At 51.3% G+C, this 16,385-nt stretch overlaps 1 protein-coding gene across 1 annotated transcript in view; it reads left to right on the top strand.

The window, feature by feature from the left end:
• Positions 1-16,385, top strand: part of col9a3 (collagen, type IX, alpha 3) — a 186,695-nt gene that overhangs the window by 127,766 nt on the left and 42,544 nt on the right. Inside the window, exon 23 of the mRNA XM_072515326.1 lies at positions 12,649-12,702. Coding sequence (XP_072371427.1) covers positions 12,649-12,702 — 54 coding nt within the window. The remainder of the gene's footprint in view (positions 1-12,648; positions 12,703-16,385) is intronic.

The following is a 16,385-nucleotide window of genomic DNA, read 5'->3' as shown; positions in this document are numbered from 1 at the left end:
CGGGACACATCAATTCCATACTCCCAGAATGCCTTGATCCACTGCAATGCGTATACCGCGACAACCGGTCCACAGCAGGCGCCATCTCCCTAACCCTACAGTCACCCGTGAGGCAGTTCAACAACAAGGAGTCCTACGTCAGATTTCTATTCATTTACTACAGCTCCGCCTTCAACACCATAATCCCAGCCAAGCTCATATCAAAGCTCCAAAACCTAGGACTTGGCTCCTCCCTCTGGATTCTTGACTTCCTGACCCATAGACTCCAATCAGTAAGGTTAAACAACAACACCTCCTCCACGATAGTCCTCAATACCGGGGCCCCGCAAGGCTGCGTACTTAGCCCCTACTATACTCCTTAGACACACACGACTGTGTGGCAAAATTCGACTCAAACTCAATCTACGAGTTTGCTGATGACACGACTGTAGTGGATCTTGAACAACGATGAATCAGAGTGCAGGAGGGAGATAGAGAACCTAGTGGCATGGTGTAACGACAATAATCTCTCCCTCAACATCAGCAAAACTAAGGAACTGATCATTCACCACACTACAGCAAAGTATCATTCACACCCATGTCTGCATTAATGGTTAACCGCTTCAAATTCCTAGGGGTGCAAACCACCAACAACCCACGTCGATGCTACCACCAAAAAAGCACACCATCGCCTATACTTCCTCAGAGAACTAAGGAAATTCACCATGTCCACATTGACTCTTACCAACTTTTACAGATGCACCATAGAAAGCATCCTATCAGGCTGCATCACAGCCTGGTATGGCAACTGCCCGGCCCAGGACCGCAAGAAACTTCAGAGAGTCGTGAACACCGCCCAGTCCATCACACGAACCTGCCTCCCATCCATTGACTCCATCTACACCCCCCGCTGCCTGGGGAAAGCGGGCAATATAATCAAAGATCCCTCCCACCCGGCTTACTCACTCTTCCAACTTCTTCCATCGGGCAGGAGATACAGAAGTCTGAGAACACACACGAACAGACTCAAAAACAGCTTCTTCCCCACTGTCACCAGACTCCTAAACAACCCTCTTAAGGACTGAACTGATCTCTCGTACCTGTTATCATCTTATATACCTGAATTGGAGCTCCTGTCATTCTTCTAAACTCTGGAGAGTATGGGCCTAAACTGCTCAATCTCTCTTCATAAGACAAACCCCTTGGCCAGGATTTTCTGAGCCTCTGCACCGAAATTGCGCTCGGCGCGGGGGCGAAAATGGGAATTCAGACCCGCGATCGGTTCTGACGCCGGGACATGAACCTCTGGCGAACGGAGAATCGCCGCCAGCTGCGCGTGCGCGGTCGACATGGCGCCGGTCGGGGGCCGTTGAAAAAGGCCCCTGCGGCAATTCTCCGTGGTCGACCGGCCGAATTCCCGCCGAGTTCCGCCGGCGTGGATCCAACATGGTTCCACGAGGCGGGAGCTCGGCATCGCAGCTGCGGTGGCCGTCCTGGTGGGGGGCGGGGGGATCAGTCACCGGGGGGGGGGGGGGGGGGCCTCCAAGATGGCCAGGCCCACGACTGGGGACCACCGATCGGCGGGCAGCGCGATCCAGGGCGGGCCTACTTTCTTCCGTGCCGGCCTGCTGTGTCCTCCTCCATGTTGCGCGTGCCCAGCGCGGAGGCGGCTGCCGCGCGCATGCGCGGACCCATGGCCGGCAGTTCAGGTCCGCGTATCGGTGCCGGAGCTGCGTGGACCACTCCGCGCCATGCTGGCCCCCTCTGGCCCACAGAATCACTGGGCCAAGAGGCCCGTTGATGCCGGCGTGAAACACTCCAGTGTTAACGCCGCAGTCAACACTTAGCCGCGTTTTGGGAGAATCCCGGCCCTCATCTCTGGAATCAACCTAGTGAACCTTCTCTGAACTGCCTCCAATTCCACTACATCATTCCTCAAATAAGGGCACCAAAACTGTGCACAATACTTCAGGTGCGGCCTCACTGATGCCTTGTATAGTTACAACAACACTTCCTTACTTTTATATTGAATTCCCTTAGCTATAAATACCAACATTCTGCTTTCTTTATTATCTACTGCACCTGCAATGCTAGTTTCCTGTGACTCATGCACAAGGACACCCAGATCCCTCTGCAACGGAGCACCATGTGTGTAAGTGTAAGTGTGTGTGGGTGTGTCAGTGTGAGTGTGTGTGTGGCAGTGTGAATGTGTGTGTCGGTGTGAGTGTGTGTCAGTGTGAGTGTGTGTGTGTCGGTGTGTGTGTCAGTGTGTGTGTGTGTCGGTGTGAGTGTGTATCAGTGTGAGTGTGTCGGTGTGAGTGTGTGTCAGTGTGAGTGTGTGTGTGTGTCGGTGTGAGTGTGTGTCAGTGTGAGTGTGTGTGTGTCGATGTGAGTGTGTGTGAGTGTGTGTGTGTCGGTGTGCGTGTGTGTCATTGTGAGTGTGTCAGTGTGAGTGTGTGTCAGCGTGTGTGTCGGTGTGAGTGTGTGTCAGTGTGTGTGTGTGTGTCGGTGTGAGTGTGTGTGTCAGTGTGAGTGTGTGTCAGTGTGAGTGTGTGTGTCAGTGTCAGTGTGTCGGTGTGAGTGTGTGTCAGCGTGAGTGTGTCAGTGTGAGTGTGTGTCAGTGTGAGTGTGTGTCAGTGTGAGTGTGTTGGTGTGAGTGTGTGTCTGTGAGTGTGCGTGTGGGTGTGAGTGTGTGTGTCTGTGTGAGTGTGGGTCTGTGTGAGTGTGTGTCAGTGTGAGTGTGTGTGTCTGTGTGAGTGTGGGTCTGTGTGAGTGTGTGTCAGTGTGAGTGTGTGTCAGCGTGAGTGTGTGTGTCTGTGTTAGTGTGTGTCAGTGTGAGTGTGTCAGTGTGAGTGTGTGTGAGTGTGTGTCAGTGTGAGTGTGTTGGTGTGAGTGTGTGTCTGTGAGTGTGCGTGTGGGTGTCAGTGTGAGTGTGTGTCAGCATGAGTGTGTGTGTGTGAGTGTGTGTCAGTGTGAGTTTGTGTCAGTGTGAGTGTGTGTGTGTCAGTGTGAGTGTGTCGGTGTGAGTGTGTGTCAGTGTGAGTGTGTGTGTCGGTGTTAGTGTGTGTCAGTGTGAGTGTGTCGGTGTGAGTGTGTGTCAGTGTGAGTGTGTGTGTCTGTGTTAATGTGTGTCAGTGTGAGTGTGTGTGTCAGTGTGAGTGTGTGTGTCTGTGTTAGTGTGTGTCAGTGTGAGTGTGTGTGTCAGTGTTAGTGTGTGTCAGTGTGAGTGTGTCGGTGTGAGTGTGTGTCTGTGAGTGTGCGTGTGTGTGTCAGTGTGAGTGTGTGTCAGCATGAGTGTGTGTGTGAGTGTGTGTCAGTGTGAGTGTGTGTCAGTGTGAGTGTGTGTGCCGGTGTGAGTGTGTTGGTGTGAGTGTGTGTCAGTGTGAGTGTGTGTCGGTGTGAGTGTGTGTCCGCGTGAGTGTGTGTCAGTGTGAGTGTGTGTGTCAGTGTGAGTGTGTGTCAATGTGAGTGTGTCCGTGTGAGTGTGTGTCCGTGTGAGTGTGTGTCAGTGTGAATGTGTGTCAGTGTGAATGTGTGTCCGTGTGAGTTTGTGTCAGTGTGAGTGTGTGTGTGTGTGGGTGTGAGTATGTGTCAGTGTGAGTGTGTTGGTGTGAGTGTGTGTCTGTGAGTGTGCGTGTGGGTGTCAGTGTGAGTGTGTGTCAGCATGAGTGTGTGTGTGTGAGTGTGTGTCAGTGTGAGTTTGTGTCAGTGTGAGTGTGTGTGTGTCAGTGTGAGTGTGTCGGTGTGAGTGTGTGTCAGTGTGAGTGTGTGTGTCGGTGTTAGTGTGTGTCAGTGTGAGTGTGTCGGTGTGAGTGTGTGTCAGTGTGAGTGTGTGTGTCTGTGTTAATGTGTGTCAGTGTGAGTGTGTGTGTCAGTGTGAGTGTGTGTGTCTGTGTTAGTGTGTCAGTGTGAGTGTGTGTGTCAGTGTTAGTGTGTGTCAGTGTGAGTGTGTCGGTGTGAGTGTGTGTCTGTGAGTGTGCGTGTGTGTGTCAGTGTGAGTGTGTGTCAGCATGAGTGTGTGTGTCCGTGTGTGTCAGTGTGAGTGTGTGTCAGTGTGAGTGTGTGTGCCGGTGTGAGTGTGTTGGTGTGAGTGTGTGTCAGTGTGAGTGTGTGTTGGTGTGAGTGTGTGTCCGCGTGAGTGTGTGTCAGTGTGAGTGTGTGTGTCAGTGTGAGTGTGTGTCAATGTGAGTGTGTCCGTGTGAGTGTGTGTCAGTGTGAATGTGTGTCAGTGTGAATGTGTGTCCGTGTGAGTGTGTGTCAGTGTGAGTGTGTGTGTGTGGGTGTGAGTATGTGTCAGTGTGAGTGTGTGTCAGTGTGAGTGTGTCGATGTGAGTGTGTGTCAGTGTGAGTGTGTGTGCCTGTGTTAGTGTGTGCCAGTGTGAGTGTGTGTGTCAGTGTTAGTGTGTGTCAGTGTGAGTGTGTCGGTGTGAGTGTGTGTCTGTGAGTGTGCGTGTGTGTGTCAGTGTGAGTGTGTGTCAGCATGAGTGTGTGTCAGTGTGAGTGTGTGTCAGTGTGAGTGTGAGTGTGTCGGTGTGAGTGTGTCGGTGTGAGTGTGTTGGTGTGAGTGTGTGTCAGTGTGAGTGTGTGTCCGTGTGAGTGTGTGTCGGTGTGAGTGTGTGTCAGTGTGAGTGTGTGTCAATGTGAGTGTGTGTCAGTGTGAGTGTGTGTCAGTGTCAGTGTGAGTATGCGTGTGTCGGTGTGAGTGTGTGTTGGTGTGAGTGTGTGTGTGTCAATGTGAGTGTGTGTCCGTGTGAGAGTGTGTCAGTGTGAGTGTGTGTGTCGGTGTGAGTGTGTGTCAGTGTGAGTGTGTCGGTGTGAGTGTGTGTGCCTGTGTTAGTGTGTACCAGTGTGCGTGTGTGTGTCAGTGTGAGTGTGTGTCAGCATGAGTGTGTGTCAGTGTGAGTGTGTGTCAGTGTGAGTGTGAGTGTGTTGGTGTGAGTGTGTCGGTGTGAGTGTGTGTCTGGGTGAGTGTGTGTCAGTGTGAGTGTGTGTCAGTGTGAGTGTGTGTCAATGTGAGTGTGTGTCGGTGTGAGTGTGTGTCGGTGTGAGTGTGTGTCAATGTGAGTGTGTATCCGTGTGAGTGTGTGTGTCAGTGTGAGTGTGTGTCAGTGTCAGTGTGAGTATGCGTGTGTCGGTGTGAGTGTGTGTTGGTGTGAGTGTGTGTGTCAATGTGAGTGTGTGTCCGTGTGAGAGTGTGTCAGTGTGAGTGTGTGTGTGTCGGTGTGAGTGTGTGTCAGTGTGATTGTGTGTGTGTCGGTGTGAGTGTGTGTCAGTGTGAGTGTGTGTGTTGGTGTTATTGTGTGTCAGTGTGAATGTGTCAGTGTGAATGTGTGTCAGCATGAGTGTGTGTGTGTGTGTCAGTGTGAGTGTGTGTAAGTGTGAGTGTGTGTCAGTGTGAGTGTGTGTGTGTCAGTGTGAGTGTGTCGGTGTGAGTGTGTGTCAGTGTGAGTGTGTCGGGCTGAGCATGAGTGTGTGTCAGTGTGAGTGTGTCCATGTGAGTGTGTGTCAGTGTGAGTGTCCACCCGTGTGAGTGTGTGTCAGTGTGAGTGTGTGTGTGTTGTGTGAGTGTGTGTCGGTGTGAGTGGGTGTCAGTGTGAGTGTGTGTCGGTGTGAGTGTGTGTGTCAGTATCAGTGTGTGTCAATGTGAGTGTGTGTCAGTGAGTGTGTGTGCCGGTGTGAGTGTGTTGGTGTGAGTGTGTGTCAGTGTGAGTGTGTGTCGGTGTGAGTGTGTGTCCGCGTGAGTGTGTGTCAGTGTGAGTGTGTGTGTCAGTGTGAGTGTGTGTCAATGTGAGTGTGTCCGTGTGAGTGTGTGTCCGTGTGAGTGTGTGTCAGTGTGAATGTGTGTCAGTGTGAATGTGTGTCCGTGTGAGTTTGTGTCAGTGTGAGTGTGTGTGTGTGTGGGTGTGAGTATGTGTCAGTGTGAGTGTGTTGGTGTGAGTGTGTGTCTGTGAGTGTGCGTGTGGGTGTCAGTGTGAGTGTGTGTCAGCATGAGTGTGTGTGTGTGAGTGTGTGTCAGTGTGAGTTTGTGTCAGTGTGAGTGTGTGTGTGTCAGTGTGAGTGTGTCGGTGTGAGTGTGTGTCAGTGTGAGTGTGTGTGTCGGTGTTAGTGTGTGTCAGTGTGAGTGTGTCGGTGTGAGTGTGTGTCAGTGTGAGTGTGTGTGTCTGTGTTAATGTGTGTCAGTGTGAGTGTGTGTGTCAGTGTGAGTGTGTGTGTCTGTGTTAGTGTGTCAGTGTGAGTGTGTGTGTCAGTGTTAGTGTGTGTCAGTGTGAGTGTGTCGGTGTGAGTGTGTGTCTGTGAGTGTGCGTGTGTGTGTCAGTGTGAGTGTGTGTCAGCATGAGTGTGTGTGTCCGTGTGTGTCAGTGTGAGTGTGTGTCAGTGTGAGTGTGTGTGCCGGTGTGAGTGTGTTGGTGTGAGTGTGTGTCAGTGTGAGTGTGTGTTGGTGTGAGTGTGTGTCCGCGTGAGTGTGTGTCAGTGTGAGTGTGTGTGTCAGTGTGAGTGTGTGTCAATGTGAGTGTGTCCGTGTGAGTGTGTGTCAGTGTGAATGTGTGTCAGTGTGAATGTGTGTCCGTGTGAGTGTGTGTCAGTGTGAGTGTGTGTGTGTGGGTGTGAGTATGTGTCAGTGTGAGTGTGTGTCAGTGTGAGTGTGTCGATGTGAGTGTGTGTCAGTGTGAGTGTGTGTGCCTGTGTTAGTGTGTGCCAGTGTGAGTGTGTGTGTCAGTGTTAGTGTGTGTCAGTGTGAGTGTGTCGGTGTGAGTGTGTGTCTGTGAGTGTGCGTGTGTGTGTCAGTGTGAGTGTGTGTCAGCATGAGTGTGTGTCAGTGTGAGTGTGTGTCAGTGTGAGTGTGAGTGTGTCGGTGTGAGTGTGTTGGTGTGAGTGTGTGTCAGTGTGAGTGTGTGTCCGTGTGAGTGTGTGTCGGTGTGAGTGTGTGTCAGTGTGAGTGTGTGTCAATGTGAGTGTGTGTCAGTGTGAGTGTGTGTCAGTGTCAGTGTGAGTATGCGTGTGTCGGTGTGAGTGTGTGTTGGTGTGAGTGTGTGTGTGTCAATGTGAGTGTGTGTCCGTGTGAGAGTGTGTCAGTGTGAGTGTGTGTGTCGGTGTGAGTGTGTGTCAGTGTGAGTGTGTCGGTGTGAGTGTGTGTGCCTGTGTTAGTGTGTACCAGTGTGCGTGTGTGTGTCAGTGTGAGTGTGTGTCAGCATGAGTGTGTGTCAGTGTGAGTGTGTGTCAGTGTGAGTGTGAGTGTGTCGGTGTGAGTGTGTCGGTGTGAGTGTGTGTCTGGGTGAGTGTGTGTCAGTGTGAGTGTGTGTCAGTGTGAGTGTGTGTCAATGTGAGTGTGTGTCGGTGTGAGTGTGTGTCGGTGTGAGTGTGTGTCAATGTGAGTGTGTATCCGTGTGAGTGTGTGTGTCAGTGTGAGTGTGTGTCAGTGTCAGTGTGAGTATGCGTGTGTCGGTGTGAGTGTGTGTTGGTGTGAGTGTGTGTGTCAATGTGAGTGTGTGTCCGTGTGAGAGTGTGTCAGTGTGAGTGTGTGTGTGTCGGTGTGAGTGTGTGTCAGTGTGATTGTGTGTGTGTCGGTGTGAGTGTGTGTCAGTGTGAGTGTGTGTGTTGGTGTTATTGTGTGTCAGTGTGAATGTGTCAGTGTGAATGTGTGTCAGCATGAGTGTGTGTGTGTGTGTCAGTGTGAGTGTGTGTAAGTGTGAGTGTGTGTCAGTGTGAGTGTGTGTGTGTCAGTGTGAGTGTGTCGGTGTGAGTGTGTGTCAGTGTGAGTGTGTCGGGCTGAGCATGAGTGTGTGTCAGTGTGAGTGTGTCCATGTGAGTGTGTGTCAGTGTGAGTGTCCACCCGTGTGAGTGTGTGTCAGTGTGAGTGTGTGTGTGTTGTGTGAGTGTGTGTCGGTGTGAGTGGGTGTCAGTGTGAGTGTGTGTCGGTGTGAGTGTGTGTGTCAGTATCAGTGTGTGTCAATGTGAGTGTGTGTCGGTGTGAGTGTGTGTCAGTGTGTGTGTGTCGGTGTGAGTGTGTGTGGCAGTGTGAGTGTGTGTGTCGGTGTGAATGTGTGTGTCGGTGTGGGTGTGTGTCAGTGTGAGTGTGTGTGTGTCGGTGTGTGAGAGTGTGTGTGTCAGTGTGAGTGTGTGTGACAGTGTTAGTGTGTGTCAGTGTGAGTGTGTGTCAGTGTGAGTGTGTGTGTGTCGGTGTGAGTGTGTCAGTGTGAGTGTGTGTCAGTATGAGTGTGTTGGTGTGAGTGTGTGTCAGTGTGAGTGTGTCCATGTGAGTGTGTGTCAGTGTGAGTGTGTGTCGGTGTGAGTGTGTTTCAGTGTGAGAGTGTGTGTGTCGGTGTGAGTGGGTGTCAGTGTGAGTGTGTGTGTGAGTGTGTGTCGGTGTGAGTGTGTGTCAGTGTGAGTGTGTGTGTGTCGGTGTGAGTGTGTGTCGGTGTGAGTGTGTGTCAGTGTGAGTGTGCGTGTGTCGGTGTGTGTGTGTCGGTGTGAGTGCGTGTGTGTCAATGTGAGTGTGTGTCCGTGTGCGTGTGTGTCAGTGTGAGTGTGTGTGTGTCCATGTGAGTGTGTGTCGGTGTGAGTGTGTGTCACTGTGAGTGTGTGTGTGTCGGTGTTAGTGTGTGTCAGTGTGAGTGTGTGTGCCGGTGTTAGTGTGTGGCAGTGTGAGTGTGTGTGTCAGTGTGAGTGTGTGTCAATGTGAGTGTGTCTCCGTGTGGGCGTGTGTCGGTGTAAGTGTGTGTGTCAGTGTGAGTATGTGTCAGTGTGAGGGTGTGTGTGTCGGTGTGAGTGTTTGTCAGTGTGAGTGTGTGTCATTGTGAGTGTGTGTCAGTTTGAGTGTGTGTCGGTGTGAGTGTGTGTGTGTCAGTGTGTGTCAATGTGAGTGTGTGTCCGTGTGAGTGTGTGTCAGTGTGAGTGTCTGTGTATCGGTGTCAGTGTGTGTCAGTGTGAGTGTGTGTGTCGGTGTGAGTGTGTGTTGGTGTGAGTGTGTTTCGGTGTGAGTGTGTGTCAGTGTGAGTGTGTGTCAGTGTGAGTGTGTGTTGGTGTGAGTGTGTGTGTGTCAGTGTGAGTGTGTGTCAGTGCGTGTGTCGGTGTGAGTGTGCGTGTGTCGGTGTGAGTGTGTGTCGGTGTGAGTGTGTGTGTGTCAATGTGAGTGTGTGTCCGTGTGAGTGTGTGTCAGTGTGAGTGTGTGTGTCGGTGTGAGTGTGTGTCAGTGTGAGTGTGTGTGTGTCGGTGTGGGTGGGTGTCGGCGTGAGTTTGTGTCAGTGTGAGTGTGTGTCGGTGTGAGTGTGTGTCCGTGTGAGTGTGTGTGTCGGTGTGAGTGTGTGTCAGTGTGAGTGTGTGTGTGTCGGTGTGAGTTTGTGTCAGTGTGAGTGTGTGTCGGTGTGAGTGTGTGTCGGTGTGAGTGTGTGTCGGTGTGAGTGTGTGTCCGTGTGAGTGTGTGTGTCGGTGTGAGTGTGTGTCAGTGTGAGTGTGTGTGTGTCGGTGTGAGTGTGTGTCGGTGTGAGTGTGTGTCGGTGTGAGTGTGTGTCGGTGTGAGTGTGTGTCGGTGTGAGTGTGTGTCAGTGTGAGTGTGTGTCGGTGTGAGTGTGTGTCGGTGTGAGTGTGTCAGTGTGAGTGTGTGTCAGTGTGAGTGTGTGTGTGTCCATGTGAGTGTGTGTCGGTGTGAGTGTGTGTCGGTGTGAGTGTGTGTCGGTGTGAGTGTGTGTCAGTGCCTGTACAGATTTATTTTTCATTCACAGAATGTGGACATTACTGACAAACGCAGCATTTAAGCCAATCCCTATTTGTCCTCGAGATACAATTGAGTGTCTTGCTCGGCCATTTTAGAGATACGTTAAGAGTCAACTACATTGCTGTGGGCCTGGAATCACATGTAGGTCAGACCAGGTAAGGACGGCAGATTTCCTTCCCTAAAGGACATTAGTGAACCAGATGGGTTTTTACAACAATCAGGTAGTTTTATGGTCACCGTTATTGATAATCGTTTTATTCCGAGTTTATTTAATCTAAAATGCCCAGCTGTCATGTTGGAGTTTGCCTTCAATTCTCTGAATTATTAGTCCATTGTGTTACTTGTCCACTATCAATGCTACCATATCCCTGAACTTTACAGTCAATCAAACACCTTTGCGGTGTAGCCACTCTTGCAATTTAGACAATGTGGCACCCTGTTTAACAGGTCAGCTGCAAGGCAGCACCCCCAACAATGCAGCACTCTCTCAGTATCACATTGGGAGTGTCAGCCTGGATTCTGTGTTCAGGTCTTTGGAGCAGGACTTGAACTCACAACCTCCTGGCTCAGAGACAAGAGTACCGTGCACTAAGCCATGACTGACAGATACTAATTAACAAATTCCCCAAGGTTGGAACCATTTCACACAACAGACACGAGGAATCAGCACCACCCTGCTGACCTGCAAATGTTCCGTATAATCAGGTCACTGCTGCTTACTGTCCCGGCACTGAGCCTGACTGGGATTGAAATGTTTTTGTGTTTGATGAGGAATGTCCATCTCTCTTCCCCTGTCTAACCCTCTCTCTCCATCGCTCCCCCTCTCATCATCAATCTTTTCCTCCCACTTTTTCTTTCTATTGCTTCCTTCCATTTCACACATCTCCTCTTCCATAACCTCTTCCTAATCTTCCCTCCCTCTTTTCCTCCCTCCTTTCCTTTTTTTCTCTTTTCTTCTATTTTCTCTGTCACATCTTTCTCACGTTCCCTCGTTCTCACAATGCACCCTCCAAAACCATCCTGTTCACCTCCTTTTCCTTTCTCTAGTCCTGCTTTCTTTTTCACATCTCTCCTTTATTTGCTCTTCTTTTCCCTCTCTCTCACGCTCTCTCAATCTCTCCCCTCCTCTATCCACGTTTCTCCCCGTTCTCCTCTCTTGCACTCTCATCCTATTCACTCTTTCTCCCTTCCCTCCCTCCCTCCTTCGCCCTCTCTTACTTGTGCCACCATCTCTTCCTTTCTATCTTTCCACCTTTTCCCATTCTCCTGTGCTCCTTCTTCTAACTCCATCCCCCTTTGCTTTCCCTCTCGTCCTCCTCTCTTGTCCACATCCCTCTATCCCGTTCTCCCTTTCTCAACCCTCTGGGCTGCCTCTTCCACTGTCTCTTATCCACTCACACTATCCTTCTTTGCCTCTTCCCCTCTCCTCAGTGTCTTCTCTCCTCCGAACCCTCTCGACTCTCTTTCCCATTCTCTCGCCATCATTCATTCGCTTCGCTTTCTTTTCTCTCTCTTTCCCTCTCCCTATTTCCCAATTCTTTCCCATCCTCGTTTCTCCCCTTCCCATCCTCTCTCTCATTCCTTGTTTCACTTCCGTTAAATATTACAGAGGGAGGCCAATCAGCCGATCCGGCCTGTGTCCGCTCTTTAAAACTGCTGTCCAATTAGTCCCATTCCCTCACTCGTTCCCGGTATCCCGGCAATTCTTTTCGGTTTCATGCATTTGTCCAACTCTCCTTTAAAAGTCACTTTGAATCTGCCTCCATCACCCTTTCAGGCAGGGCATTCCCGATCGTAACCCATACCAGCCCCCCCCCCCCCCCGAACAGGCGCCGGAATGTGGCGACTAGGGGCTTTTCACAGTAACTTCATTGAAGCCTACTCGTGACAATAAGCGATTTTCATTCATTTCATTTCATTTCTGGGGCTGGTTTAGCACAGGGCTAAATAGCTGGCTTTGAAAGCAGACCAAGGCAGGCCAGCAGCACGGTTCAATTCCCGTACCAGCCTCCCCGAACAGGCGGCGAAATGTGGTGACTAGGGGCTTTTCATTTGAAGCCTACTTCTGACAATAAGCGATTTTCATTTCATTTCATTTCTATCTTTCCTTTAATCTCTTTCTTTCTCTCCACACCCTGTACAGTGAGATCGAGCCAGGATTGCGATCCCAGGGCATGCGTTTGTAGTGAATAAGCTGCACGCAGAAACTGGGGCCCTCACCTGAAAGATGTTCGACGACATTTTGCAGGAAGGGTTTTAAGTTCATGCAGGAGGCTAGACCAGCTAACCTTTCAGTCCGAGTTGCTCCCTCGCTTGTGCTCTCAAAGGCTCTTTGTTTGCCTTGTGTACACAAGACTTGGTGGTTCTCTGGAAAATCCGGGGACTGACAGTTGGACAGCTCCGGAGTGTGGGGCCTGGTTTCTTGCCCGAACACAAGGATCACAGTCAGCAATGAATGACACAGGCTCCATTCAGTGCCTGAGATCCTGCTGGATTCGACTGGGAAAGCAGCCTGGGAGGTGGAGCAGATGAAGGCTCCTTGTAGAATATGCAGCACTGGGACTAACACCAGAAACCCAGTCACTATTCATACAAACCAGACAGCTGACCTTTATGACAGGCCCATCCTGAGGGACAAACCCGATTTGCATTTCGATGGCACCTTTAGTGTAGTCAAATGTCTGAGGTATTTCACGCGAGAGTTTTCAAACAAAATTTCACACCAAGGCGCAGAGGGAGATCTTAATTCAGTCAAGGAGGTCAGCTTTAAAGAGGGTCTCAATGGAGGGGAAAGCCGGAGAGGGTTAGGGAGGGAATTCCAGGCCTCGGGACCCAGACTGCTGCAGGCCAATGAGGGAGCGATTTTTTTTAAAAAGGGAGGGACAACAGGCCGGGACTGAAGGAAAGCTGAGATCCCAGAGGGTGTACTTATGCTTCTTTTTTCCGGATCTTTGCAGGGGGAGATGGGGCCGGCAGGGGAACGTGGAATCCGGGGGCGTGGAGGCTTCCAGGTAAGGAGCAATCTTCTTGCATTTACACAGGAGTAATCAAACCACCACCAGTCAATGGACTGTTTCTGAATTATAGTCAATTCTGTAATGCGGGAAACATGGCAGCCAATCTACGCACAGCAAGATCCCACACACAATAATGTGATAAATGTTCAGTTTTTCTGCTTTTAGTGATATTATCTGAGTGTACGTATTGGTCGGGGACACCGGGGCAAACTCTCCTGCTTTTCTGTGGAATAGTGCATCGTGGGATCTTTTATGTCCACTTGACAGGGCAGATGTGGCATTGGTTCATCTGAAAGGCAGTGCTTCGGGCAGTGTGGCACTCCCACAGGACTGCTCTGGGAGTGGATGCCTGGATTATGTACCAAAATCCTGGATCTCTTATCCTGAGGATCGCCCCCTCATCCCAGAATAGGGCTTGAGCCAGGCTCCTGACTTGTGTGAGTGAGCTGCCTGGAGGTCAGGCTAACAGCTCCTGTGACAGTCCTCACCTGGGCCTCTGACAAGATATCTGTCTCCACACAGGGCCCTGGGACTGGGTATTCTCAGCAACCAGTTCAATGGTAATGGCCCTCCCATCTGAGCCGGGCCTCATCTTATCTGATACCAGCTACCATTGGGTAATAATTCATAATGGGAATGTTGGTGATTTGTTTTTACTTCATTGCAGTGTTAATGTAAGCCTACTTGTGACAATAAGGATTATTATTATAAGAAACGGATGATGCAAATATAGTCGTCCAAGAAGAACGTTGAGATATTGGATGGGATAATCATAAAGAGAGAGGAAGTACTCAAAGGATTGAAATCCTTGAAAGTTGATAAGTCGCCTGGGCCAGATGGATTATTTCCGAGGTTACTGAAGGAGGTCAGGGAGGAGATAGCAGATGCTCTGAGGATAATTTTCCAATCCTCACTAGATACAGGGGAGGTACCGGAGGACTGGGGAAATGCAAATGTGGTTCCATTGTTTAAAAAAGGATCAAAAGAAATGGGAAACAATTATAGGCCAGCTAGTCTTTCATCAATGGTGGGCAAATTAGTAGAATCAATACTGAAAGATAGGATTAACTGACACATAGAAAGCCACGCACTAGTCAGAGTTAGTCAGCATGGATTTGTTAACGGAAGGTCTTGCCTCACAAATTTGAGTGAATTCTTTGAGGAAGTGACAAGAAGGGTTGATGAAGGTAGTGCAGTGGATGCTGTGTACTTGGATTTTAGCATGACGTTTGACAAGGTCCCACATGGCAAATTGGTCAAAAATGTAAAAGGTCATGGGATACAGGGCAATGTGGCAAACTGGATAAAAAGTTGGCTTAGTAACAGAAAACAAAGGGTAATGGTTGATGGCTGCCCTTGTAAATGGAAAGTTGTTTCATGTGGTCTTCCACAGGTCTTGTGTTGGGACCCTTACTGTTTGTGTTATATATTAGCGATTTGGATGTGAATGGAGGGGGGGAAGGACACACACGATTGGGAAATTTGCAGACGACACAAAAATTGGCTGAGTGGTAGACAGTGTAGAGGATTTCACGGTTTTCACCCAGTGACAGTGAAGGAATGGTGATTATATTTCCAAGTCAGGGTGGTGAGTGACTTGGAGGAAAACCTCCAGGTGGTGGGGTTCCCAGGTACCTGCTGCCCTTGTCCTTCTCGATGGACTGGGCACGGGTTTAGAAGGTGCTGTCTGAGGAACCTTGGTGAGTTGCTGCAGTGCATCTTGTAGACGGTACACACGGCTGCCACTGTTCGTCGGTGGTGGAGGGAGTGAACGTTTGTGGCTGGGGTGCCAATCAGGTTTTGTCCTGGATAGTGTCGAGCTTCTCGAGTGTTGTTAGAGCTGCACTCATCCGGCAAGTGGAGAGTATTCCATCACACTCCTGACTTGTGCCTTGGAGATGGAGAACAGTCTTTGGGGAGTCTGGAGGTGAGTTACTCACTGCAGGATTCCCAGCCTCTGACCCGCTCCTGCAGCCACAGTATTTATATCACAGAATCACAGATAATACAGTGCATAGGAGGCCCTTCGGCCCATCGACTCTGACCTACCCACCTAACCCTATTTGGCAGCACTTGGCCTTGAATGTAATGACGTGCCAAGTGCCAGGTACTTTCTAAAGGATGTGAGGCAACCCGCCTCCACCACCCTCCCAGACAGTGGGTTCCAGACCCCCACCACCCTCCCAGGCAGTGGGTTCCAGACCCTCACCACCCTCCCAGGCAGTGGGTTCCAGACCCTCACCACCCTCCCAGGCAGTGGGTTCCAGACCCTCACCACCCTCCCGGGCAGTGGGTTCCAGACCCCCACCACCCTCCCAGGCAGTGGGTTCCAGACCCCCACCACCCTCCCAGGCAGCGCGTTCCAGACCCCCACCACCCTCCCAGGCAGTGGGTTCCAGACCCTCACCACCCTCCCAGGCAGTGGGTTCCAGACCCCCACCACCCTCCCAGGCAGCGCGTTCCAGACCCCCACCACCCTCCCAGGCAGTGGGTTCCAGACCCCCACCACCCTCCCAGACAGCGGGTTCCAGACCCCCACCACCCTCCCAGGCAGTGGGTTCCAGACCCTCGCCACCCTCCCAGGCAGTGGGTTCCAGACCCTCACCACCCTCCCAGGCAGCGAGTTCCATACCCTCACCACCCTCCCAGGCAGTGGGTTCCAGACCCCCACCACCCTCCCAGGCAGTGGGTTCCAGACCCTCACCACCCTCCCAGGCAGTGGGTTCCAGACCCCCACCACCCTCCCAGGCAGTGGGTTCCAGACCCTCGCCACCCTCCCAGGCAGTGGGTTCCAGACCCCCACCACCCTCCCAGGCAGTGGGTTCCAGACCCTCACCACCCTCCCAGGCAGTGGGTTCCAGACCCTCGCCACCCTCTGGGTGATCCCCCTAAACCTCCCGCCCCTCACCTTGAACTTGTGTCCCCTCGTAACTGACCCTTCAACTCAGGGAACAGCTGTTCCCTACCCGCCCTCTCCATGCCCCTCATCATCTTGTCCACCTCGATCAGGTCGTCCCTCAGTCTTCTCTGCTCCAACGAAAACAACCCAAGCCTATCCAACCTCTCTTCATAACTGAAATGTTCCATCCCAGGCACCGTCCTGGTGAATCTCCTCTGCACCCCCTCCAGTGCAATCACATCCTTCCTATAATGTGGCGACCAGAATTGCACACAGTGCTCCAGCTGTGGCCTCACCAAAGTTCTGTGCAATCGAATATGACCTCCCTGCTTTTGTAATCTATGCCTCGATTGATAAAGGCAAGTGTCCCATATGCCCTTTTCACCACCCGATTAACCTGTCCTTCTGTCTTCCGAGATCTATGGACAAACACCCCAAGGTCCCTTTGTTCCTCGGAACTTCCCAGTGTGGTGCCATTAATTTCCTTGTCACATTGCTCCTTCCAAAGTGTATCACCTCTCACTTTTCAGGGTGAAATTCCATCTGCCACTTTTCTGCCCATTTGACCATCCCGTCTACATCTTCCTGTAACTCAAGACACTCAACCTCACTGTTAACCACCCAGCCAATCTTTGTGTCATCCGCAAACTTACTGATCCTACCCCCCACATAGTCACCTATGTTGTTTATATAAATTCTGAATAATAGGGGGCCCAGCACAGATCCCTGTGGTACGCCACTGCTCACTGGCTTCCCCTCACTAAAGCAGCCGTCTGGC

Source organism: Scyliorhinus torazame, chromosome 8 (assembly GCF_047496885.1).
Source record: "Scyliorhinus torazame isolate Kashiwa2021f chromosome 8, sScyTor2.1, whole genome shotgun sequence".
In the NCBI taxonomy this organism is placed as follows: Eukaryota; Metazoa; Chordata; class Chondrichthyes; order Carcharhiniformes; family Scyliorhinidae; genus Scyliorhinus; species Scyliorhinus torazame.
This window is presented reverse-complemented; position numbering and strand designations above follow the sequence as displayed.